Consider the following 27,122-nt stretch of genomic DNA (forward strand, 5'->3'; position numbering starts at 1 on the left):
AGCACAGGCTTAGAAACATCGAGAAAAAGCTTATTGAGCGGCCTAAAGTTGTGTGTTAATAAATCGAGCATCTGTCCTTCCATACCCATACATTTAGGGTAATTACGTTATTAACCACGTTATTTACCTAGACGAACATGGGCGAAGGCAAATAAATGGACCGACTGCGTATCCCGAGTAGCCTAAAGATTGTGTGCTCACATTTGCTTATCTACCCCTTGCAAAGTCTCAACTTGAAGGTCTCCTGTAATGATGCGTAGACCGATTCCGTAGTCCAGCCGGGAAAAAGACATATGTATCCAGACTATTAATGACACGTAATTTGTTTATGGTTTCGAAATATTTTTTTTATTAATAATATTGTAATAAAAACTTAAAAATATACCAAAAGTATGCTGCATTTGCTTTGCTTCTTTTCGATTCATCATTTTCTATACAGTTCAAGTAACAGTTATTTCATATTAATGTTATTAGTATCATGTATGTTGTATGTTGTGTTGTGTATTTCTTCTTTCTTTCGTTCCGCTTCCTCGGAAGCTGGTCCTTTCTTGGCCTGATGTTTTCTCTTTCCGCGTTTGTTGCTGCCATCGCAGCCTTTCGTCTTATCCACAACGAAAATAAATCTCTCGGCCGTAGCTTTTGCGCGGGGCCTTCGTAGTTGTTTTATGGTTGCTGCTACGTAGCTGCTCTTCGATTCGTGGTGGCTGGCTTACGGGCAGCTCTGCAATGCGCATTTCAATCGGGCCCATTGTTACGGAGGCCCCCAGGAAGGCGAACCACCCGCCCATAGCTCGGAGAGCTCCTTCGTTTTGTCTCTTTTTCTCTCGCTAATTTTGCCCACTTCTGTCTGTCTGTATTGTATTGTGTTGACTCAGACTAAAAACGAATCGATTAATGACCAATCGTCTGTAGGCGTTAATAGTAGCTCTTTCGAATAGTAGCACTGCTGTTGTTATAACTATGAATATAACTGACAAGTTTAGGCAGATTACTTATACTATCAATCTTCGTGTTGTCGTCGTGCTGAACTAATGAATTAGCACTATGATACAACGATATCCCTAGACTCGTTGTAAGTCCTGTTCTCGACACGGGAATTAATAACGTCCTCGACCTTAGTACTGGACGTATTAACAGTTACAACATTAACTTTTAGTTCGTAGTAGAATCGGTTCACCTACGCATAAATGTGATTGGGTGTCTGTGAACGTAGTTTGTCTTTGCGTGCGTTTGTGTGTGTGTGTGTGTGTGTGTGTGTGTGCGTGCGTGTGCGATCATTGCTCAATGGGGGCTTTTTGCTGACTCCTTTCACCCGGCAGGTGAGCAGAGGGAACAAATAGGAGCGACCGTAATAACATAGACGGTACAATGGCAACTTTGTCATATCTACAACTGTTCCTGTCATCGTGCCATTAATATGACAGCGCTGCTGCTGATTTGTAACGACGTAGCGACTCGAGCAGTCGGATGGTAAGGCTGCTAATCAAAAGGGCTGTTGCGGTTATCCTGCTTCTGCAGTTAGGCTTTTTGGGGTCATAACGTAAGGCACAGCCTACAAAACAGTTCGTGTTTGAAACACGATGGGTGTTATAGCTGTCGGGTAGTGATACTCACGCTGCCGTCATGCGTAAGTCACGTACTTAGATGTTGTTACGAGCCACAAACATATTTTGGAAGGATGGCAATAAATGGAGGATAGCAGCTGTGATTAGAAAGCTGGTTCGTTGGTGGTGACTGATCGTTACGTTATCTATCCATCAAACTCAATTCCATGCGCTGCATCGTTGAGGTCAGCGTATGGTCAGTTTTTCTTGTCTGAATCTAGAAATCCTACTGATCAATATCTAATTAATTTAATTAAGACTCTTATTTTTTAGAACTAGTAATTAGAATTCCACTGTAACAGCGCAATATCGCCGCAACATTGTTGGATTGCTCCTTCATACACTTCTTGCTCCATCTGACATTATACTTACTCAGTTATGCTATTACCCGAGACAACAAGTTGTTTCCTTACAAGGATTACTTGACCATATCTTCAGATTTGCATTGAAGATCATCATTTTGGTTTAATCAGCTGTCTTTAATAAAACTGATGCCAATTTTTGCTTCTGCTGTTGTGTGCGTTTTTGGTTGACTCATCAACTGGTTGATATAATTTTTATGGTGTTTCTTTACTTTATAATTGTGGATGACAGCTGAAAAAAAGGACATGAAGAATAGAATAGGTGCGAACAGCGACAACATGTAGATTGTTTTCTTGCCGTCTTTTATTGGGGCATGGATGTGGCTCACGTTTCCGCCATCTCAGCGAATACAGTTAAGGAGCACGGAAAGCGAACCAAAGTGGGACGGGAGAAATACGAGGGGAAGTGCTTCGTGCAATTTTTTTAGACGACTCACCGTCTCCTCGTTCTATCGATTGGCTATGTAACTTTGCTTTCCTCCAACTTGCTATTTCCGTTCGTACTAACGATTTTGCACATTAAAGTGATCGTGGCAAAAAAAAAACAGCGACCTGGAGCCATATTTTGACCAGATCATTTCTATTAACAGATAACTTACCTATTTCACCTCTTTGTTGTCCCACCCAAATTAGTGCGGATTGCTTTCCCCGTCATCCACAAAGACTGCCAGAAGTCAAACAAAATTTGTGCACCTGGGTTATGAAGATGCGTATCAACAGGGCAAAGCTAGTTGTTAATTCTGCATGTCTCATTTTTGTATGTGGTCGATGTAGGATGGTGGCTATGCGCAACATCTTTGTCAATACATGCCGGCTGTCTGCCGAAATCCGGGGGTAGGATCGCCTTATTTCCGTTTTCATATTATAATACTCTGAAGAAATTAGTTTCCTTTGAAGCTTATTTTTGCTTTACGCTGTACTAGCACTCGCTATCGAAATTATCGGACTCATCTAATTACAGCCTTGACGCCTTCATGATAGGACCAAACACATAATTATTATACCTTCCCGCGTTGCATGACCACAAGCTCGGTCTTGCTATTGCAGCTGGTTATTCGGGTTGAAATTATGTCCCAGTGTCCTCTGTATACACACTCTTTCTATACAGTAGTAGACAGTGATTAAATAATTATTTGTTTAGCGCTGTCGGAATCTAGTTTTTTTCCTCACTTCCCCGTCTTTTTGACTAACACTTACCCTGAACTGTGACATATATTATCTGCTATTGTCAGTTTATTAACAGAGCGTGCCGAAACGTTCGAGATCGTATCGTCAGTACTACTAGATTTCGACACTCGATTTCTTGGCGCAATGTTTTGTTTTCTGGGTTTCCTTTCAGTTCACAGTGTGCAGTTCTTTTCTCGGGCACTCATTGGTGGCAAACGACCTGAACACAAGATGCGCCACGGCTCTTTAGAGACACTGAGGGTTATCGTGACGTCCTTTTTACCGTTACCGTTCTTGTTCTTAAATGTGACTAGTATAGTTGTCGCTGTGACTGATCTATGACGTCTACTTCTACTAGTTTTATAAAAAAAAATAGAAAACTAAATTAACAACGTAACGATAACTACAGAGCGTCTGTCTACTGTGTGCACGTGTTTGTACGTCTCCGATAGGACGAGTATTGTTATGAGTAAATATAGTTGTTACTATTTAACTTTATTAGTGATGCCGTTTATGGTACATTCTCCGGATCTTTTAATTAGTTTAGTTGCTGCATAAAAACTCAACGGCACCTTATTTTTAGCTCAAATACGGCCCGGACGTGCTACGGAACCTATCGTGACATCTGATGAGAGACATTCAAGGACTCTCGCAGAGCTCCCGTACACCTTTCGGCGGGCCTGTTGAGGAGTTAGCTGGATGACTCTGAGGCATCGGAAAGGTTCGTGAAAAACCCCTCGATAGAAACAACGTAGAACGTACGACCTCGCCTTTTCTTCAGCCTGCGATCCGTTCTCATCATTGTGTTCGCCCCATATTTGCCATACACTTGGCTTCTACGTATGATCAACAAAACGGTGTGAAATGAGTACAAACAAACAGGATCGTATATATATATATATATATATATATAGTTTGTATGTAGCATGGCAATTGAGGTAATCCATAAAATGCACAGCAATGTTTTCTTTATTTTTCCACTTCAGCTGCATCTGTCATTGTTATACTTCCGTAAACGGCTGAGACTAAATGTTATTATTGTTATCTGTTAAGCATTACTTTTAGTAACAGCTTTTAATAGAAATGCCAACCTTTGGGCATTAAGTCGAGGTCGTGTGTTGTCGTTGCTCAATTGGGCATGCCATTGGTTTTCTCGTCTCCTTCTCTGTATGTCCTGTACTTGTTACAATCGGCTCCAATAGCGTGGCTACCTCTTTTGAGAGGGGCGTGCAATTTTGCCAGCGCACACATACACACACACACCTCTATCCTCCCTATTTTTCTCTTCACGTTCTCGTGTCGAAGCAAACTCATTGCGATCGCTAGAGTCCACTGGATAACCCGCAACAACCTTGAACAGACCCACTTGCAATAACCTTGGATAGGACCTTGCGGAAGTTATGAACGCCTAGCCATGTATCGAGGAACTAATCGGGGTTCAGGGTTTCAGAGGTGACGGAGGTTGAGTTGTGGCCAGTTTACCGTCGATGGTGGGAAGAACCAGTTAAGGGCTAGAGCTCTGCAAAGTTGCATTAAGATCAGGATAGGTGTGGGAGTTAACAATCATCGTTACTAATGCAACTATATTATTATTATGGTCGACTAACAATAGCCACTAGTAATAATAGAAGAACAACGATCGATGGGGGAAAGTAGAAGAGGGATAGTTAACATAGTTACCTTTTATTTCCTTCTTTTAGGCAATAACAAGGGTTCTCGTTTGGGATTCATAATAGTAGAATATTAGTCGTAGCTATATTTTTTTAAAACAATGAATAACAAAACTCTTCAGAGGTAAGGCTGGACGAATAACAGGGTATTATGCAAGTGACTAACAGGAGAAGATTCGGTTCTTCTGTACGCGTGTTTGTGTATGAACCTGCATACTAGGTTCATTTGAAGGGTTTGTAGAAGGATTGAGCGGGTGCAAGCCGACCGGATTGTGTTACATTAACGTTTTTAGTAATAGTTTCAGTCGAAGTAGCATGAATAGTTATTAATTATAATAATAATAAGCAATATATAGTAGGCTTTGCTGGGAAGAATTAACCATGGGTTGCGGATTTTACCTCCGAACACGGCGATGCCGTTTCCTTTGACTACGTATGTATTAAAGAGGGGCTTTGTATCCCATCACGATAGCGGTATCTCCCAGTAGATATTGATTGGAATCCGCCGTTGTGCAAATAAATGAAGACAGACGGCCGCATAGAGGAGGTGTCGACCCGCGATCGCGCACGAAACATTTTCTCTCTTTAAAGTAGTAAAATATAATTTGCTACATATTAGTCAACATTGGGCCAGTTGTCTACGAAATCACCGAGTTTGAGTTGTATTTGTTGTGTGATAATTAGCTCGTTTACTGTATCTTCTTCATCATAATGTCTTCACTTCATCATAATATTAACAGTCGCTTATGATGGTCGAGCTGATTCTAATAATGGTATAACAATTAAGTGTTTATTTTCTATAGTAATATAAGACAGTATTGTGTTTATATGAAAGGAAATTTCATTCTCTCGTCTCGGTGCTAATTGAATAATAATTGGAGTAGTAGTGATTATATCGTGTGCTTCGTTGATGTGGTTTAGATACTTCGGACAGTTTGGCACGGGACTTTTCCATTATTGTGAAACAGTCTGTGCGCCATACGGCACACACATACATGGCCACCATTACGTGTGGATCTTCCCAACCGAGAAATAGATTTTTAATTGTGATTGAAAAAATGAACCTTTTTCACGTTATGCCGATTTTATCTGTTATGGTACGGGTACTTCTGTCGCCTGTGAGAAACTTCCCTTTGAAAATCAGATGCAGAACCTAATCGCTATAGATGCTTGGGAGATATTGCGCGTCTAATCGTTCTATAATCCGCCATACACGTGCCCGCCAACTTTTCAACATGCGTTAGGAATCAGCGGTAGATTTAAAAACGAAGACGTTGTGCTAGATGATTATGCAATCGAAGTTTCTTTTGTAGTTAAAGGAGAAAGGTGTTAGTGCCCCTAAGTTCTCAACAAAAATTACGAACGTTTGTTTTTATGCTAAAGCTTAAGATTAATTACTGAATGACTATAAATCTGATTTGTAACATACTGGTGTTGCTACTTTTATGATAAAGTTGTTGTCACTTTCTCACCTTTTGCGTGATTTGGTTGCTTGCAACGCCGATCATTATTTCAATTATAGGCCACGTGAATCACTGTTGTCCTGAGTTTGACGGTAATAACTGCGTGCGTAGTCGTAAGAATAGGGATCCAATAATAACAATATAATCATAGTAAAAATAACAATAGTAAAAATAATCTGCACCACTTCCACTTGTTCTCCTTTTTGCTTTTCTTCGGCCTCTGATTAATATTATTATTATCAGCATTCATATAGTCGTCATATTTGTCCTGCTTTTCTCTCATAGGAAATAGAACCGAAGAAATAGAAACGACATGGTCGCACTAGATTCATGAATGCCTGCCTATATGTCCGTATTTCCTGCAGTTCGTATGTAGAAGAGCCTTATTAGGGATCATACGAACTCCGGTCCACCACGGCCAAGTTTCCACCTTACTCGCATTTCCAATTGATGTCGTCTTCACCATTAATTGTCTCTATTGCAATCAAAACTCAACATCGATCCATATGCTACTAGGTTACGTTCACCAGACGTTTCTCGCCAAACTATTGCGCTACTAGTATCCTCAAGCAAAATGAACATTTCCCGTGCCTTTCCTCCTATCTCCTGTATGGACTTTCTTCGGAGTATACAACTCGATCACTTCTTGCTTGACTTCATAGGTACGGGACACAGACAATTCTGGCTCTATCCACCGCGGCTGTCGTCAAGCTCCCCGCACCTTAGGACTTTCACAGCATTGCCTTTGTCGTCGGAATCGGTCACGAATATGCCCTTCGACTGTTAACACAGATGTTCGCCACCTTTTACTTGAAACGAAGCACGGCTACAACATCAGTTATCTTCATCATATGGCTGCTTCTTCGCTCGTCACGTGCATCAACATTGCGTGGTCTGACCTTTTTACTTTAGCCCTTTCGTCTCTCCCATGGCCGTCTCATTCATGCCGTGGGTTCGAACTCTTGTCTTCTGTCTATTATTGTCCATATTCTTTCCTTCTTGCGTAAGCGTCTTCTCCTGAATTACTCTATTTCAACAACAACATCCTCGAGAGTTATCTCCATCAGTCAACGTTATCGTAATAATCGTCTCCATTATCTCATCTTTATATAAAAGTACAAAAAAATCGACTCCTTTGGGCAAATATGGCCCCCTCGATCGGGGACTTTGTCCTGAGTCGGTGAATGAATCCAGAATTTGACTGCTGTGAGTGCGACTTTTGTTGTCGTCTGCTAGACGCAATCAACTTTATTTATCTGCTGTTTATTCCTTTTCGTCTTTGAGATCTCGGTCTATAAGTTTATGTACGTGTTATGCTGCCCCGATTTTTCGCGTGCTTGTTACTGCTCTCGACATTAAAAGCATCCGGACATTTCTCGCCTTTGTCTTTTGTCCAATTGCGTAACTATAACAGCCGCCTCATTAGTGTCGTCGTGACTTCTATTGACGCCAGTAGTTCCCTTATATTTTGTTATTGTTCAGTTTGCTGCCACGTTTTGGTCTGTCGTCTCTTCTGTTTGTTTAAAGCAGCAAATCATTAGCTGTTGCCGCTGCTTCTGACGTTCGTCCTTTCTGTTTATTAAACTAAATGCTATATAGTAACGAACGTTCGTACCCATAGGGAAAATCAAAGAATCACGACGGTCGGACCAAAGACTTTTCCCTCGGTTTACTTTCTGGGGTACACCACTCGTATGTTATTCACATCGCCTTCGTCCCTTATCAGCATTTATTAATTGCGCCTAGGCAAAAACGGTGATCTTTCTGGTAGCGTGTGAGCTGCGTGTTTCTTCTTGGATAGCAACAATCTGGCGTCAACGGAATTGTCCCTTCCTCTCTGTAAACCGAATTTGGCTCCTGCTATGCTTCGATTGTGGGAACCGTTGCTTACAGATGTTTATCTACGTGGTAAACGACGAGTGAAAAATGATAGGCAGCTCGGACGGTGGTGGGAAACAAAGATAAATGTTGGGGTGAAATTAATAGGGGGGGGGGGGGGGTCGATGTTGTTGACGGTAGACGTAAAACGCTCTGCTTATCTTCCTGTGATAGCTAAAGTTAAAGGATGTGACCTTTTCGACATATGGCTGGGGCTGGAATTGACTTTGTGGCTGGGTGGGACTGATAATATACGCTCATGTCCTCTGGAGTGTCAATGAAAAATGCTATTTCAGTTTGATGCGACAAGGAGTTGATGAGTGGATGCGGATGAGTATCCGGGGATTGTAAATTCGGCATAGTCCCCATTAGAAGACGGCGGACTGGGCGAAGTCGAAACGTTACCAGCGGACGTCGACAGCCCGATCGAGCCACCTGAAAGGAAAAAAATGTCAGAAGAGGGGTAATTCATCAATGCGTGCTTATCGATAGTGCTTCAATTGATGTTCTAATTATACCTTTGGATGGCTATCAAAATTGCCGGAGCGTTCGCTAATATAAAGCTTAAAGACTTATGAAAGCTGCCATAAATAAACTTACAAAAAAAACGTTGCAAAGCAGACAGTAATAATTGTATTATGCAATCTGGCACCGGTAACTTACCAAGCGGGGTGGGTACAGTGACGGTGAGGTGGTTAGGCGAAGCAGCCAAATGGGCCGTCGAGTTGTGATGGGCCGCGGTTTGCATAGAATAGGCTCGACCGCGATTGGGTGAGCGAGCGAAGTCAATTGTCGTGGCTCCATGGAATGGAGGCCCACCATGATAGAGCGAACCGGCTCCCAGTGGGAATGGGCTTGCCAGCGGGTGATCGAGATGCTGGCCTGAATGGCCGTTAACGCCCCCCGCATGACTGCCCAGATGGGTGCCATATGGGTGTGGACTGAGAGAACGCGGCCTGTCGAACATTGGCGAGACGTTGCCCCCGAGGGTGCCGGCAACCGATAACTGCTGTTGAGCCACCTGTAACAAACGAGCCCGGTAATGTCATATATTTATGACGACTATTGGCAACTGGTTGGTTTACAGCCATCCATAAAGAATAATGGAGCTTAATTAGTCGGAATGTGACGCAGAGCGCTAAACAGAAAGTGAGACAATTGCTCACTAGAGCTTAATAGCTATCAAAATAATTATTTTATTGAGGCCTGATACCCGTATTTTCTTGTGTTCTATTTTTGTTTTTTTTTTTCCCAAAATAGAGTAACAGCAAATGGAGCTGAAAAGTTTTGACTACAACCTTATTCACTCGAATAATTGAACAGCTATGTTTTAGGGGGAGGGCGATACTGCGACACGTCTCTTTATCGTGATTTGACTGATAAACGAATATCCAGCCACCCGCAGACCTACAATAGGGCCGATGCCAGTATATACATGCGCAATAGCAACACTGGCTGCGGTGGGCCATGCAAGTGGGGTCCATAGTGAAAGGACGTCAACGACTAAGTCAAGATGAAAGAAAACGCCACGAAAAGTTACTAGCACTAGGGAAAGAGGACACAGTTAAGGAAGTAGGGTACAAGCTTTCTGGGACTAATGTACCATCAGGTGCTCCATAGGCTCTCAGCATGAACACTACAAAGAACCGGCCTTGTTAGCTTAAAGGCATGAAACTCTGAGGTGAGTTGGCATACGGCTTATACTGTACACGACCAGCGCTTAATATGAATCAACGCGGATAGGCGACGAAATAACACGGTGCTCAGAACTGACGTGAACCCTAAGCATTGCATAAAGTAAGTGCTTGAAGGTTTTAGACCATCGTTATTTTTACTAGGGCATATATTTAGCGAAACTTTTATTGTATAAAGGTAAACATGGTTACATTACAGCAGTAAACAGAAGATCAGGCCTGCAACACGACAGCCGCAGGAACAAGCTATCTGTGTATTATGGCCCCGTAGGTACAGCATAGTAAATTCGAAATTAGGTAGTACCCCATTTAACTATTTAATTAGACAATTCATCGCAGCGCATAATATTAGCTTTGGCAAAATGTCGTCTCCACTTCTACACTGAAAAATATACGAGGAACAAACTACTGCTGCTACGTTATTTCATTTGATGGGAATGCTAACGTAAAATAGGTAGCAAAGCACCAGCCAAAGTAGCAGGATTTACGTAAGATTCATTCATATCCTTCATCATCAGGGCTTCAACATCACCTCCATGAGTATCCCTAAATACCTAGCGGAGTTGGCAAATCAAAATAAAACTGTAGCCCTAGGTCATTTCTACTGTCGTTGTCTCGCCGAAGTCCAAGCTCCACTAGCGATTTGCGCAATGATGAAATTTACATTGTCAATGAATAGCAGTTGAAAACAGATTCGGTAATTTTTTCGGCGAAACAAAAAACAAGATAACGCCCTTACAAACCTGTTGTGCCATGGCACGCTGTTTAATATAGTTAGAAAATTCTGTGGGGGACATCCGTTGACCGTTGTTACGCTTCGAATTGCTCTTGAGCTTGGTAGAACCAAATTTTGTAGCAGCGAAACTAGCCGTTGTGAACGTGAGGGGTTGCGTCGGCTTGTTAAGAAACATTGGCGGTGTAGGTGAAATGCTCTTGTATGACGATGGGGGTGATGAGCCAGAGCTGAACGGAGAGCTGCTGCAACGTTCACAGCCTGCACATGGGGACACGGCAGATGAAGGGCGTACATTAGTTAATTTGCTACTCATGTAGTTGAAGTCATTTTACAGCATTAAGAACGACTTCTCTAATGGAAAGGATACTTAAACACTTTTTTTAATCCAAAGTAAACCACAATAATGACGAACTTTACTAAATACGATTAGTCATTACTTCACGCGTCATCGAGCAGGAATTTTTTAGCATGGGTATACTTACTGGGGTTGGGAGCCGATGTACAGTTGGGGCATTCCTCCACAGCAATTCCAGCGATCTGCTGGCTCAGACTGTCCACTGGTTTAAAGCACTGGGCCTCAGGGTTGAAAGTTTTTGTTACTTCGCGATCTGTGCGTTCTTCCACAGTGTCGGACTCTGAATAAAGAACCTTGACTGGGCCTTTTTCACTCATCTGGTAGGATACCTGCGCCAAACAGATGGAAAATATATAATCGTGTGACAAAACAGATGTATGCAGTTTGCATCTTTTCATCTTTTGCGTATAAATAATCCATACTGAATATCTCAAACAAATTTCCACAATGGCATGATCGTACTTGAGACAGTGAACATCTGGTGCAATGTTGATCTTTAAAACGGCAGTTGCTGCCTTTCAATGTGATTGTTTGATTTTAGACAGACGGCTTAGATGAAAACATTAAGCTGATGATCTCGTTACCTCTCCGGGATCGATCCAGATGGAGAGCTCTCGTGGCAGGTTTTCTTCAATATCTCGCAAGTCAACTCCGGATTCCCTGGCGGCAATACCAAATACCGCCTCCAGCGGCGGTGTTGTTCTTACACAGCGATAAGCTGAGCCCTTGTACGGAGCTTCCGGGTACCAGTGGCCCTGAGTTGAGTAAAAAGCACATGAAAAACGGCAGAAGCATAAGTCAGTTACGTTCTGTCCAAAAGAAAACTTTGCTCACTCAAAAACAAAAGCTCACTTATATAACTTTTGTAAGTTTAATTAAGCACAAATGTTTCGCAAAACAACAAGCCGTTGTAGTAGCGAGCTGTTTTAAAATAAGAGCTTTCAAATGAAAATAAAAAAGTTTGCCAGGCACGTTGGCATGAATAAACATTACTAAATCATCCCTGACGTGATAAAAATTACGGTAACATATAAATAAATCAAAACAGTAATATATTAAAAGGGAGTAAGGCTATTAGGTCTCGAATAAACTATATGGACCGGCTGCAGCTTTTTCTATGTATATTTACTATGCTAATGATCCATGATGTTTCAAATTAAATACGTTGGGTGAAAAATCGAACGTTTTGAATAAAAAATTAGAGAGCAGGCCAACTGGCCTGCTTTCGTCACTCCAAAAGTAACTGTATTTAAATACGTCAATTCCGCTAAGTGCTTCATACGATTGAATTGAGCGATGAAACGGATCGGCTCTCGGCGATCGGAAGGGGATGATCTCAAACAACGAATCAACGAGGTATGCAACAGAGTTTTTGATCACTACTAATAAGAACGACTCTCTAACTTTGTTCGGCCTCGCCTCCCATCCTCCGTTTACTCGAGCTACATTTTCTAGCTAATACATAGTGAAACCTATGCATCAGCGGTTTTCTGTGTGTAAGCGTCTCCTTTCAAATGTACACGAGCACTGTGTACCGTTTGTGCGTTTAAACAACCTTCCATACAGTTGAGTCTTGTGATTTCATGATTTTTCTTCTAAAACACATGGATTGTACACCTCCGAAGCTGCGCTCTTTCCTTCTCCGGACCACATACGATTTACCTATAACTACTTCGGTTATTAAAAGATTGTTGCACGTTCGTTTTTACTCTTTACGAAATTGATTTTTCGTTATTTGTATCCCGTTTATAATCGGCATCAGTCGCACCAAGCTTCTCTCACTGCTACATTCGTTATATAAACGTCACACACAAGACGACACACATGTTCAACCAACGGCAAGGCTATGCTTGCAAACCTCAGTGTTACAGAGCCCCTTACAACACTGTAAAGCTCTCTGCTTACGTACAAGGGCATTTTGTTGCGGAGTGAAGCAGTACTATTAAAGGAGTCAACTACACAAACCAACCAACTACCAAACGACGAATCACTGAACAACTTAGTACACTTAAATCAACATGCGAAGAGGTCTCCAGTAAAATCTCGCATTCTCAGGCCCCCCTCTGAGGTAAGTCCTTCCAAGGTTCTTTTTTTCTATCGCTGCCGCTATCACTCCTCTCATCTATTACGTTTATCCTGGCCTTCTGTTCCTGGTCTGTGACGTGACGTAAGTTCTGTCTCGTTTTTGTCTTTCAGTATCCATGTTCATACATTTGCAAGCAGAACGTAGATAAGATACTTAAGCGTCTGCAGAGAACCTATGCGTTTGTCGCTTGCAAAGGTCAGCAAAATTCGCTTTTCGAAACTCGGTTGCCACTCTACTGGTTGGTGGACCGCCCGGCCCTGCTGTGCTATTGCTTATGTGCTTTTTGTCTTACGTCCTTCCTCGTTTCGCGCGTTTGCGGTACTGTGCTCTTCCAGTGAAGTGCAAGGCAGGACACTTGCTAGGGACGAGGACGACGACGATGGGTAAGAGCGATAGCAGGGGCGGCCTACCCTTGTCACTATTGTACGTAGCTATACACCTTTTCACGTTGACCAGAAGCTTGGTGCAGGCCGCATCCGCTAGCAACCAATCGATAAACCGGCAAAAAGAGAAGCATAGGGGTCGTCTTTGCGCTCTTTCCAATTTAGCTCTTCTATCGGCGCTAGCACTGCTGCCGAGGTAACAACAACAAGTTAGCTGCGACAGCCAAGCTGAAGTCCAATAAGATAAGAGAAATGATAAGAGGTTATTAAACGCAGCTTTCGGACAGCGGGCGTTAGCGACTTCAGTGAACTTCGCTGCGATGATGGAACCTGATCAACGCTTGTCGTCGACGTTCAGCCACCCGCAATTGTCGAGCTATTTCTACTGAGATGCAATAAACAGTGCGCTGTCATTTGAACACAAAGCAGGGGCAACGACTCAGCAACTGTACCCTGTACAGCTTAGCTAATCGGTCCATTCTATGAACCAACATGACTAATATATAGAATTTTAGCACAATGGCCAGTAACAACGGAAGGTCTAAAGGAGGCAGAGAATGCAAAAGGACATGAAGCTCTGCCGTATGTCATCAAACCTGTCGGCCATTAAAAGCAAAATGGAATCGGCGCCAGGAAATCATCATCGTTATTCGCACATCGCCAATAAATATTTATTGATAAATTTCGTAAAATGGAACAAAGCATAATATCAGTAGCAGATCCCTTACACTAGCGCATCCCTATACACCTGTGGAAGGGATATATGTGTTCGTAAAATGTTTTCATTTACATCAAAGACGAGGCTACTTACCTGGAACTTAAGCCGAAGTGCCTTTTCGAGCTCCTCACCAAAATGATTAACTCGCCGCCTAGGCAATTTATTATATAAGAATGATATGAGGAAGTTTAGTGCTACCTGGAGCTCCATCTGCATCGTGTTTTTTTCGCCACCTATTGTGATGAATCCACAATAATAGAAAAAAAAAAAAGTACTTTTGTTAAGTCATACCTGATGCCTGTCTTTGCTATTCAATCGAGATTTCAATGTTCTACTATTAAGGCCACCGTGACTATAGTTACTAATAATACTGCATAACACAACTCTTGTGATTATCCTTCTTATAAATAAATAGTGTCGTTTTGTGTGATCAATACAGATGTGCCAGCATGCGCGCATGTGGACTCCCAGAACTAAGGCCAATATACACAAATCACAATTAATTTATTTTTTATTAACTTATTTGTATTGTTTTTCCCTCGAGTTTTAGTTCATCCATTAATACTTCTAGCTAGCCTATCAGCATAATAGCTGCACTCTCAAATAAGGGATTCAAATCACTTTCTCCTTGTTCAACGCCTCTTCCCATTCTCCAAACGGTCTTGTGATGTTCCTAGTCTGTGGGTGGGTCTATGGGACTAGCTCTGTTTACTTGTTCCTTCGGACCATTATTAATGCGTTAATAGTCTTTGGCAGAAATACACACAGACGAACAGCGCTATCTTTGTACAGCGGCAGAGAAACAGATAGCTGTCTGCCATGAACTCTGTTCGCTTGACGCCGTTCCGTACTATTTCGGCAGTGGCGGTGGTAGAACAGACGCTTGGTCGGCACGATCTCACTGTTTGTCCAACCATCTCGACGATAAGAACTTTGTATCGTAAATGCGTTTAAGGAGCCTTGCTTGCCTACTATAATGAAAGCAAGAGGGACGCCTTCATCCGGCTCGCGCGATACGAGAGAATGTTCTGAAGGGACAACCTTAGTGCCTATTCCTGCTGAGAGGCATCACCGTGACAAAACAAGAAACAGAAAGAATTAAAAAACGACAATGAGGAAAATAACGGACGAACGATGACACAGGCGAAATCTATGCGCGGGGGTGACGGGTCCACATGAAACTAACAAAGGCTGTATGCGACAACGTACTCACAACTGCAACAATTCTGCCATTGCAGAAAGACGGCGGAACTGGCTGTTGTACAGATTGTACAGGCCGCGTGCTCACGTGGCGATCTTGTCCTGCATAAAAAGCGCTTTCGTTTGTGGCTCACCGGTAGCTGGACACTGACAGCGGTTGAATGACGTGGGCACGAAAGGTATCTGATGAAGACCGTCATGTCGCTTCTCTTTCGTCGTCATTGTTGTCACCGTCAAGCTGTATTTTATCGTTGTCACAGGAATTGAACTATATAAAGTTGCGTTCGCGTATAGGCGTAGGCTCCTACATAAATACATCTCAAAGCAAGTAGGACGACTAGTGGCTGTCTTATCGTTGAACGTCGTGTCTTGACGCCGCAGCCACCATGTCCCATTGCTACTGTTGTCCTTAACAGTATTTATCGGCTGTAATGTTACTGCTTATCGGCTTTTTCCTTCCCTCTGTCCTCCTGACTACTGCAGAAATAGAGAGAGAGCAGGAAGCGAACGAGGGAAACGAGGCCAGGGGTGGATATGGGCCAAGCATTCGTACAAACTTTATTGTAATCACACCAGTGATAGTAGCTATATAAGTAGCCTCACCAACGAAGCACTCATCGACAACCTTAATACATCCTACTGACGGTTTGTCACACGATATCCATGTTTTCTTTCCCGAGTAGCCCAAGCTGATGGTAGGAAGAACTCTGTGCCCGCCAGCCAGCCAACACACCAGCTTCCTAAAGAATAGGGCAGCAGATGACACAGAAATAGAAGTGTGAAATGCACTCGTCATACTAAACCATGCTACCCTAATCCAAGCTGTAAGATAGAAGCGATGGCGGAAGCAACCGCTGCAGAGGCTTGGGATCGCATCTATGTTATCTGTTCTCCCCTTTCATCACACAGTCGACGACCGACGATCCATGCTACTGCTTGTCTGCTCTTGGGGGTTGATGGTGATGGTATTGTGGGCGATGAATGTCATCGTCATCATCGAGAATGGAATGCGTCCATTTGTTCGTTTATGGCCTCCGTCAGATCCTCTCAGCTAAGTGTGAGACGACAGCTTCTAACCTCACTAACATGCTCCAATTCCCCTTGTACTTTGTCTCTGGTCGCACTTTGTCAAGGCTTAGCCCTTTGAATTAGTTTACGCTTAGCAAGTGGGGCACTGTCTTAATCTGAAGTATACTAGGGTGGAAAACGGTAGCTGGGCCGATATTTCTAATGTAATTCTACGTTTATTGATTGTGCACAGGTAGAATTTCGCGTAATATTTAGTTATAAATGTACAAAAAAGAATTATTTAATGGCATGACCGCCTACTCTGCAGTATCTTCTTTACCTATCCACATACTTTCGTTCGTTTGCTTGAGCGGCTTTTATGATACAACTCACTTGGAAACGTCATGAGATTAAGAGTTACTTCCGAATTCAGTACGCATCTCATTAGTCTTTTCCTCAATGATTCGTACTGTCTATCTACATTACTCGCGCATGATTGCGCCGTAAATCGGAGGGAAATACAATTCAAATGTTGCACCCGTATTGGTCAGGACCATCAAGGACATTATATATCAGGAACAGCAGAACAAGCCCGTCAAGGCTCATAGTGACAATTTACATAATAACCAATATCTTCAACCTGAGTTTTACCGTATAGCTGTCTGAGGGTTAACTCAGCGTACGTTTGTCGTTTACCGCCATCGAGCTCAAACATCATTTTGTTCAATTACGACGACGTTTACCTTATTAATTTGGTGGTGTTAATTAGAGACGCCTAAGATGCAAATTAGTCCTTAGCACAGTTAAATGGTCTTTAAGTTAAACGCAATGAAGTACGGTCAACTGTGACTTATGATACAGTTAGTCGTTGTTACGCAATTTCTGTATCGTTTTGTTTACTGCATAGGCGAGCATGTTTACTTTGATTACCGACTTGAAATACTCATCTGCTACATGCCTAGGTAAGACTCACCCATTGGATTGCGTTTAGGGATCCGGTACCTAGGAACAGGCGCAGCATATGCAGTCGTTCTGCCGAATGTCCAAGGTTGAAATTGTATCTTTTCCCTATAGGTAAACAGTATTCACTCTAGAGCCTTACATTCTTTGCATAGGTCCTTCGTGAGCCTAAGTCTACTTCATCAGTCTAAAATCTCAGCAACATAGGACTTCACACACTCAGCTTCACAATGTACGTTTATCAGGTACCTAATATTGGTCTACTTATTGTTTCAGTTTATAGAAAAACGACTTATTATAATTATAGTTGATGCTGTGAGATTTTCAAAGCGATCTATTTTACGTGACGAAGTATAAAACTCTGTTGTCTACGGCGCAGGTTTTTCACGAGGACCAAGTAAATACGCGGACCCAGGATCACCTAGTTAGATTACATACAGACCAGTATTGGCATTATTTGAGGTAGAGTCACCTACGTCTATGCGTTGGCAGTTCCATGTGTGTTTCTGTATGAGTATCTCTGTGCAGCAGTACAGGAGTGTGTGTGAAAATAATTAGTCGGTGACCTTGTCGTGCCGCCGCGGCCAGCGACCCCGTCAACGGTCTACTTTCACAGGTGCGAGTACAATATAAGGGCATACGAATTCGTTCCGACGGATTGCTTGTGATGGTCTACCGGTAATATCGGCTAGATAAAATAATGGCAGCTTCATTGCCTCATAGCGGCGAACGTTTTGTTCGATGAAGCAAACAAAGCCGGTCGGATAGGGCTGACAGGGCGGTAGCCTCAACGGTGCGCACAAGCCATCAACACTTGCCGCTAGCTAAGTGAACCGCACAACGAACGAGTTTCGATAGACCGATGAAACGCCAGCAAACCCATCCGCTCCGCATACCCATAATCGTTCACACAACAATGAGCAATCTACTACTGTTGCTGCTGCTGCCGCCGCCATCGCCACCGTTATCGAACGGTCATTATCCGTTTGTCCGTAAGCCTGTACGCTGGACGTGCAACGGGATGGCTTACCGACCAGCAGAAGACGGGCCAGTCGAAGTATGTATGCTTGCGCTACGTTAAGCGGCTTGCTTACGGCCTGCAGGTATAGTAATTGTAGTAACATTACAATACAAGCAAGCTACAACGCGCAACCGAGGAAATGCGACTTAAGTTCGTACAACGTACAATTTTGATTCCGCCTACGCCTCAAGCAAGCAGTCGTGCTAGGTAGCATCAGCAGCGCTTCTCGGCCTGCTGACAAAGCTAGGCGTAATTCCTTGTTCGCTCGACTCTTAGCTCCATTGGGTCCCTGCTCTTCACTTGATTCGGCGGTCTGAAGGCCTAGCCAGCTAGCTGCTGGCAATGACGCAGACACGTACGCACTTACTTGCAGAACAGACATGGCACATGCAAGCTGAGTGCGGCCTGTTCCTCGGACACGACACATCTCCGTCGCTGCAGTAGCAGTCGAGCGCCTCCAGGCGCTGCATGAAAGCAAAGAGGAACGAGGGCATCGAGTCTCACTGGAGTCCCCTTGCCCGCATTTTCGTCGCCCCCTCCTTCATGGCCACACACACACATGAGATCCCTGTGTTAGGCACAAAGGGAGAGAGTGCGGGGCGCACGAAAATGCGAAGGAGCCGGACCTATCTTTTTATCCTGGTTTCCCTCCCCTTGTAAGGAGGTAGGACAGAAAGTCCCCCACTCCTCAGTCTCCGATCCCTGTGCAGGCCAGCGGCCACCATACCCTCACCACCGGCTCTACTCTCACCCTCAAGCGGCCTTCGCTCTAAAAATAAAACTGTGTCTGCTCATCGATCCCGTACAGTTGTGGTGGTGGCAGCGAGAGCAGCAGCTGCCGCGGCCGCCTCGGCCCAAGGCTGATACGTCGGCGGCTCTCTTTCTATTCCAGTCGACGGTGGTGGCAACGGCTACGGAGCAGAACAAAGGGCCTGAGCCGGCGGAATGCCAGCAGCAGTAGGAACGGAAGCAATCGGAGCAGAGGCAAAAACAGCCATAGCATTCCGCAATGACGACAGCAGCAACGGTATTGGTGCCGTTAATGTTGATGCTGGTGGATGTGAAAGCGGCTTGGGTCGGTTTCTAGGGGCCCTACTGTCAGAACGGCCGCTCGGTTAGTTGCTTACTTGCCTCATTGACTAGATGGTACGTTGGCTGGATCGGAGGATGCCTTTTGCATCCACTAGAAGAGATTGTCGTTCAACCATTACGACGTCGTTGCTGATTCCAAGCAGATGCTGCACAGAGGACATCGCCTGATCACCTGTGCCATGACTGTCGTACTACATATATATATACTGCGATATTAACAGTAAGCGACGTAGGCAATGATGATGACGACGGCAATACTAGAAATCATAGCGTCCGACAGAACCATAATATAAAAGTAGTAATCGAGGTCAGAAAACTCAAATGTCGTCATTAGCAGAATCCATATAGCGATATCTAAATCTTTCAGGTACTCTGCATATCTTTTGGGTGCTACGATTACTGTGATAAGATGCCTATCGAGACGAACCCCCGACGAGACTGACCAGTTAGATAAGACAGGGTAGTGATGCGACTGCGTTTAGTTATAGAACTGATTGCACTATGCGTTAAGTATGTATAATTTGTAAGGTTTCTGGCCGTGCTACAATCTCCATTTGACCAAAAAGCCTAACACAGAGATTCTTAATGATGCTGAATAATCCGATAGTGTTGTATATATTTGAAATAATCGTTCCACGAATGACTGGATGGGGCATAATTATATATTGTTGCTATTAATGTGACTAGAATGTGGGGCCGTCCATGTTGGGCAAATAAGCCACGAGCGGAGTGTGCGTTTGGTGTTCTTAGCACAAGCGAGGTCATCACAGCTTTGTTGGGTCGTTGGCCAGCTGTCCACTCATGGTGAAGGTCGCATAGCAGTAGCAGTAGTAGCCACGGTAAGACAGCCAACCATATAGCAGCCCCCCGCACACGGCCCCCGTTTCCTATCGACTGACAGCCTACACTGCTGCTATTGACCCCATCGAAATGCAATCAGCTAGGCCAAAGCATCTCTTCGCAGGCCAGCATCGTGCAGGGGTAAGTGGACAACGGCTAGTTAACATTTTTATAGTTATCGAAACCTTCAGCCAACGCTGAAAGGCTTACAATAACATCGAACAAGCTAATAATATGGCACTACTATGGGACACAAACGATAGCAGTCTGCCCACTTCTCTACCAACCACCCGCTCTCCCTTAGGACGTTTTCTGTGCTGGCCACACAACAGTGCGTCTAGAGAGAACCAGCTCGACAGCGTTAGGAGTGATGCGGGCGATGATGGCGACCATTTATGGGTTAATCAATGTTCTATGTAGATATTCTGGGGCTGGCTCGATCATACAACGCGGCCTCGTATCGTAGAGAGGAAACGGTTTCATAACTTGCCAAAAAAATGTTCGTCGTCGTTTGCGATGGATGCAGTCCGTCGTCGATCAGCAGGCGGGAGCGGCAGCAGCAGCGGACTATGCGATCTGACCTGCGGTTGTCAACGGACAAAATAATCTTAATGTCCATGTACAGCTGTACCTGTCTTTACATTTGCCTGTATGATCAGCGGGAACCTGCAAAAAAAGAGCTGGCATTTGTTTTCATCGAGTCGCCTAGCTCTTGAAAGAAGCATTTATACCATAGCAACGCTTATGCTTTCCCTGCTATCATCCAAAACGACGGCACAACTTAACGCTGGCCAAAAATTACGCTTCAACAAGGCATCTGAATTTTACAGACAACTACTGCGATAACATCACTTTGAAACGAAACGATGTCCGCCATGTGTGCTGTTACTATCGACGCTACGGCTACTCCTACAAAAATAACTCTTATTTACGCATTTCTGAGTATTTTCAAACATTTATTGATAAACATACCGTTTTCACTAGGGGGCACACGCGTTTTGGGTTTGCGCTTCTTATCTCCCAAGCAGCAGTCACTAATACTGCATCCAACCTGCCTATCAATACACGCCAGTGTCATCATTCGTCCGCCTCGTAGCCCGTCTCTTTTTGAATGTTACTGGTGCGTATGTGTCTGTACGTATATAAATTTGTGTGTATGTGTATGTGTCAGTGTATGTGCAATGGAAGGAAGGATCGAATGCATCACTCATGAAGACGCACAATTGGCTCACAGTATAGACGTACCAGAGCTGCCGGTCGGTCGGTCAGTCAGTCGATAGACAAAACCAGCCTAGGGTACTTACTGTCTGCGTATCGGGCGCCGCTGTACTATATGATATGCGTCTACACGGGTCTTAACACGCTACTGCTGCTGTTGTTGCAAATGGCGGCTTGTAAACATCGCGCAGACTTGACGACGAAGGCGTAGATCTTAAAGTTCGCAGGACTATATTTCAAAACCCCAAAAAGAGAGTCGGACGGCGCGCCAGCAGCAACGCTGGGCAGCGATAACGACGGGCGTCGGAGCAGAGCTGAGCTGAGCTTGTCAAAGGCAATGCTTTCGTCCGTACAGGCACATTGACGCATTCAGGGCGGCAGGCCATAGCTAATACCGTGTCGCATAACGGATACTTGTCTGACAGTCCGATCAGAAGCTAAGTACAGTGTGTTAGAGAACTATTTATATTGTACATGGGCTTTCTATGTGCGGTGCCACATTTCTACGACACTGGCCGGCCGGTTCGTGCGAGCGCGCCGTGTCGATATGTATATCGATGTTGAGTAGAAAATGCACTCACCGCACGAGCGAGACCTGCTTGACTTTTTCATTTGTACAACAAGTTCAACCAATGGGCAACGAGGCAAGGACAATGATGGCCGCTTGTACAGAGGCCAAGAAATCGGATGTGTCGCAAGGCTAGTGAGCACGTTAATTATCTGATGGCAGTTTCTGGGGGAACTTGGGGGAGCAGTGGTAGAATTCTTAGTCACCATAAACAACTTCCTCTAGTTGTACTGAGGCAGGCGTTGAATTAACTTGTTTGAGCCTCAAGCAGCGGCCCGACCAGTCAGCATATATTGAGTCCAAGACGGCAGAACCTATGTCGTCAAATACCGGCATGATATTTCATGTACCTGTAACTAGCATGAATCGGGATAGCTAGAAATTAGAAGTAGCTGCCCTTGGAGGGACATGTGATCCGTTGATCGTTGTCAACTTAAACGTATCTTGATCCGCTTAGCAGCTACATATATATATATATATATATACATATATATATATGTACAATCTAATTGCATCATAAGCAATCACCGGTACAACGAGTCTATTCTGATGGCTGGCGTACATCTATCTAACTTGTTCCGGCTAACAAGCTTCAACTGGACCGTCCTGCGTACCCTGCTTGGGTTATCGAAGCTATCGGAAGCAACTGTTGTAGTCAAGAGGGGGAGTCATGCATATGCGTGCCAGTGCGAACAATAGCAAACACGCTGGCCGTCGCTCAAGCAGAAACATCAGTCTGGACGGCAGCAGGCAACAGATCATCCCAATCGATGGGTAAGAAGCTGCCGTATCGGCCAGTACTAGTATTACTTACTACTGCCTTACCTGTAAGCCTTCCAGCCTTAGCCTCCGCTGCTCTATCCGTCTTAAACGCTGTAATGGCTACATACATATATATATATATATATATATATATATATATAAATACACGACTGAAATGGAAAGGATGGGTTGAAACTGCGACTGATTTTCATATATGATATTGCCTCACGCTACTTACAAGTGGTAGAGGTAACATAAAGGCTAAAGCTAGTTGGCTAGAAGGATTCAGCGATGGCCAATATATATTTGTATTCGGTCGGTTGGATCAATTGGGTTGTGTTCCAAGTTATAACAAAGTGGCTAGGCTGGTGAACATGGAATTTCTTTGGCTGTTTATGTCATAATGTAAATTTGTTTGTGTCGAATGTGTTTTACGTGTCCAGCTTGTTATTTTGAATTGAAATTGAAAATCTACCTGAGAGCATATCTTACACAGATAGTTTATAGAAATGTCTTACAAATGGCGACTAACATATGGTTGCGGCCAGTCTAATGACAGCATCGTGGCCGTTTTATCAAACGTCTTTTTCTTTGTTTTTTTTTTCTTTTCTGTACACTTTTCTCTAATAATGACGGCAATAATAATGATGACACTTTGTACGGTCACCGTATTGATGCTAGTGCGACACACAGCCTTTGGCTATTAATTTATCGGAAGCTGTCTGTCATTGGGATATAAGAAGCTAATGTTCTAAAATAGAAAATGTTGGTATCAACAAGTTCATGCTTTATCTATTGAAGCTAGTATTAGAAGCGCACTGGCTAGTACGTGAATGCTATTCAGCAACAGGAGTCATTCCAACAAACAACAGAAACAGGTTTGTTTCCTACGATTCAGAAATACACACACAGAACGAATTACGTACCTTCTACGACGTAAAATGGACGCTTCTTTATTTCTATGCAAAGTCAAATGTAGACAGAATAGATCGTACGTTTATTGGTGTCACTGATACTGATCACGTCGACGTTGTCGTGATACGTGCGTTTCGTTGCCCACTTAAGAAGGCTGTGTTGTAGGTCCGATAAATATGGTTGTTGATTTTGGGGTGGCGCGGAACACTCACGTAATCCAGCCGGTCAAGATGCGGCCCGCGCCATGCTGATATAAATACGCGGCTCTGAAATTCTAAGGATATCGGAAACAGTGAAGTCGCCGCTACGGTAAGCTATCGTGTGCTCAACAGAGAACCATCTCCTCCCAGCCGTATCAACAACAGCTCATCGTCTCTTCTTCAATAACAGCTATAGTAATTGCTGATGAAGCTGAGCCTGCTATGTCACAACTGTTGATAATAATCGTCGACTACAGCCGTTACTGTTGAGGACACAGTTGCCACGGCAGACTTGGCAGTCACCACCGATAAAGTAGTTCTTATTGTTTACTTCATTATTAATTACGTTGTTGTTGTTGATGTTGTCAGTCTGTTGGCGACAGCCGTGGCGGTAGCAGCATATAGCACATAGTACACACTCAAAAGTACCACAGAAACGGACTGATTTCCCCAGTAGCTGAATGGATAGCAACCGTTTACTTACCCACTCACTCTTCCGTCCATCGTCGTTCCGTCACTTATGATGACAACAGCGGCTGAAGCTGTAACATGCGTCATTTACGGAGACGGCAACAACAGCCGCAGGTGTCTGCTGGAAGGTTGTCAATTCGCAATTATGATGTCGACGCTGAGGCTAACAACAACGATGACGACAACACCTATCACCTACTTCTACTAACGAAATGACGGACTATATATTCTATACCGTAAACAGCGAGTATATGGAGCGCGGATGTATGCACACATCACAGTGGTGGTAGTGGTGGTGGTGGTGGTGGTGGTGGTGGTGGTGGTGATGATGATGATGACGATGCTGGGGTTAGTAAAGTAAAAAGCGTCGGATAGGTCGATCGCTTGTCGCCGTAGCGGCTGGTAACTCGCCGTATGTACGATATATCAACTGTGACCGTTCAGCTGCGTGATTGGACAATATGTGAGTCAACAGGCTGTGTCGCGCTATTTGTGGCCTATCGCCAGAAATCCTGTCTGATTTCGTGGCCTGTGTGCTGGTTAGTTGCACTGGCTGACGGTGCTTCGCCAGATTCAGCCGGCAGACACAGACTACGAGTCGAGTGAGTCTCTACTGGTTGAGTGCTACTGTCTTGAAACAGCACGACGCCACAATGAAGAGAGCGGAGGTAAGGAGGTTTGTGCGCGGGCCAAACAGCGGCAGCAGCGGCGGGCCACTGCCGTCATCTAGCGCCACTACCGCCTTGTGGAGGAAGGCTAAACAGAGGAGGGCAGATGAGCTGAGGGTCGAACTGCTGCCACTATGGCCGCCGCCGCCGCCGCTGCCGCCGCTACGATCAGACGTCAGCCAGAAACGTGCGCGCGCGCACGCACGACGCTCAGCGAACGTTCGTAACGGCCACAGGTCGACACAACCCCGCTCACAGACAGACACACGGGCATCGAAAACAGGCTGTAATGGTATAGGATGCATAGGCTGGCAAGCACTAACACACGTAGATACAGTGCGGGGAAGTGACACGAACTTACGCTTAAACGTGCTCTCATATTCACAGACATACTGACAGAATAACTGACCGCGTCACGGACAAATTAATACACTCTATCGGCCGCTGTGAGGGTGATCTGAGTGACAGATGGACAGCCAGTTGGCACTGCACACACGCACACCCACGCATGCGGACGGCCGTCCAGACAGGCAGAGAAAAAAAGATAGAGGGAAAGAGATCCGCCCAGCTACTATGCGGCAGGCAGAAGCGGAGGGCAAAGGGGGGTAGTTGGGCCAACCTACGAATAGCCGTACTAATAGCGAACGTAGGGATATTGAGAGTACGGAAGAATGTAAAGGGAGACGGGAGGAGAGAGGAATTGAGAGCGAGAGAGGTCTACGAGCTTCGTTTGCGGCCGAAGATCACGAAAAGGCCTGCCACGTCTGCACAATTCGGTACGACGAGTACTAGTACCAAAGTCGTACTAGCGATAATGAAGGCAGAGTCAAGAGGCCTATGACGCTACTTCCTCCTTGCCAGTTCTACAGCCAGTCCGCATGCATAGACAGCCATGAAGCGGCTGCTTCGATAGACAACATATACACTATAAACCAGCCTATAAGCAATGTTGACAGTGTCAGCCGATATTTAGCCGAGAACAGGAAAAAAGTACCGATGCCACAACAATAAAAACAGTAACAACAACAACCCACTGGTGAGGGTGTTGACTTTGCATACTGCCAAGACCCGATATACGTGGAGCGTCTGCGAATCACACTCATCACTCACGTGTACGCTTATCTGCTGTTCTGATACCAAGCACCCCCCTGCCACTGACGAAGGACTGAAAGAAAACAACGACTGGATTCAAACCGACCCGGAAAAACAGGCCAAATCCTGCCATCCTTAGCGCATTGTGACTCGACAATAGCAGCATCAATAGAGGGAAAAGTATAAACCAAGAAAAGGAATCGAAACAGAAAATAGTGCAAGATAAAACGCGCAAGCGACAATTTGCAAAGTATAATGTTAGCTGAATGAGATAAAGATGGCGACAGCGATTTCGAACTTCATCTCTGTGGGACACCTGCAAATTCACACGATGTCGTACTTACTGATCTTAAAAATTCAGCTAGTTTTAATATGTATACAAAGAAATCGACCTTATGTTATCGTTTGCAATATAAATTATTACTTCTCAGAATTGACATTCAAGCAGGTTCCACTTTTGATCCTTTTGTTGTCCAAGTAGTTACGGCAACTGCGATTCCAATTTTGATCTCGTACTAGCAAGATATATATCAGTAATATTACAGAATCGCTACTTCCACATAACATACCCACTAGTAAGCCATAATTTCCACATATAGATAGCATCAAGCTGTCCTATACGGTAGCAACGACGAGCCAGGCCTGACTGTGTAGACCTAGAATCCGATGTCAATTCTGTAGGGTATAGATCTTCTAGCTGTGTGGGGTTTAGTATCAAACGGGTGCAAATAGAGACGTGACGCAGCGCTATTTTCCGATCCTGAGACGCATCTCTCCTTCTCGTCCCATTTATTGCTTTTGCTCTTTCCATGTCATTTGTCGTTTTTATTCAGCCCCATAACTTGGTCCAGTTACGAATCCGCTACTGTTGGCCGACTAGATTGGCCAAGGACGTAACTACGTAACTTTTTGCTTTCTGTAAAAGTATGAATGGCACATGCTGTGTCTTTTGTAGGTGCGATAATTGATAACAAATAATGATATTAATTCT

The 27,122-nt window shown here is 44.2% G+C and overlaps 1 protein-coding gene across 8 annotated transcripts; it reads right to left on the minus strand.

Moving 5' to 3' along the window:
* Positions 1 to 321: 321 nt before the first annotated feature.
* Positions 322 to 25,985, minus strand: Tob (Transducer of ERBB2). 8 transcript variants are annotated; one of them, XM_022817689.2, is made up of 8 exons: positions 24,385 to 25,985; positions 23,712 to 23,974; positions 14,210 to 14,349; positions 11,514 to 11,684; positions 11,057 to 11,258; positions 10,582 to 10,832; positions 8,808 to 9,165; positions 4,085 to 8,579 (listed from the first exon to the last, which is right to left on the minus strand). In XM_022817689.2, the coding sequence occupies exons 3-8, from the start codon at positions 14,330 to 14,332 to the stop codon at positions 8,437 to 8,439; spliced, it is 1,248 nt and encodes a 415-aa protein (XP_022673424.1). In that variant the 5' UTR covers positions 14,333 to 14,349; positions 23,712 to 23,974; positions 24,385 to 25,985; the 3' UTR covers positions 4,085 to 8,436. The 8 variants fall into 8 exon arrangements, 5 of the variants coding, with proteins under 5 accessions (XP_022673424.1, XP_086834057.1, XP_086834058.1 ...); XM_086977931.1 differs by adding an exon at positions 20,728 to 20,818 and having other exon boundaries at positions 23,712 to 25,985; XM_086977932.1 differs by lacking the exons at positions 23,712 to 23,974; positions 24,385 to 25,985 and adding exons at positions 20,728 to 20,818; positions 21,210 to 22,785.
* Positions 25,986 to 27,122: the final 1,137 nt, after the last annotated feature.

Source organism: Varroa destructor, unplaced genomic scaffold, assembly GCF_002443255.2.
Source record: "Varroa destructor unplaced genomic scaffold, Vdes_3.0 BEIS01000001.1, whole genome shotgun sequence".
In the NCBI taxonomy this organism is placed as follows: domain Eukaryota; kingdom Metazoa; phylum Arthropoda; class Arachnida; order Mesostigmata; family Varroidae; genus Varroa; species Varroa destructor.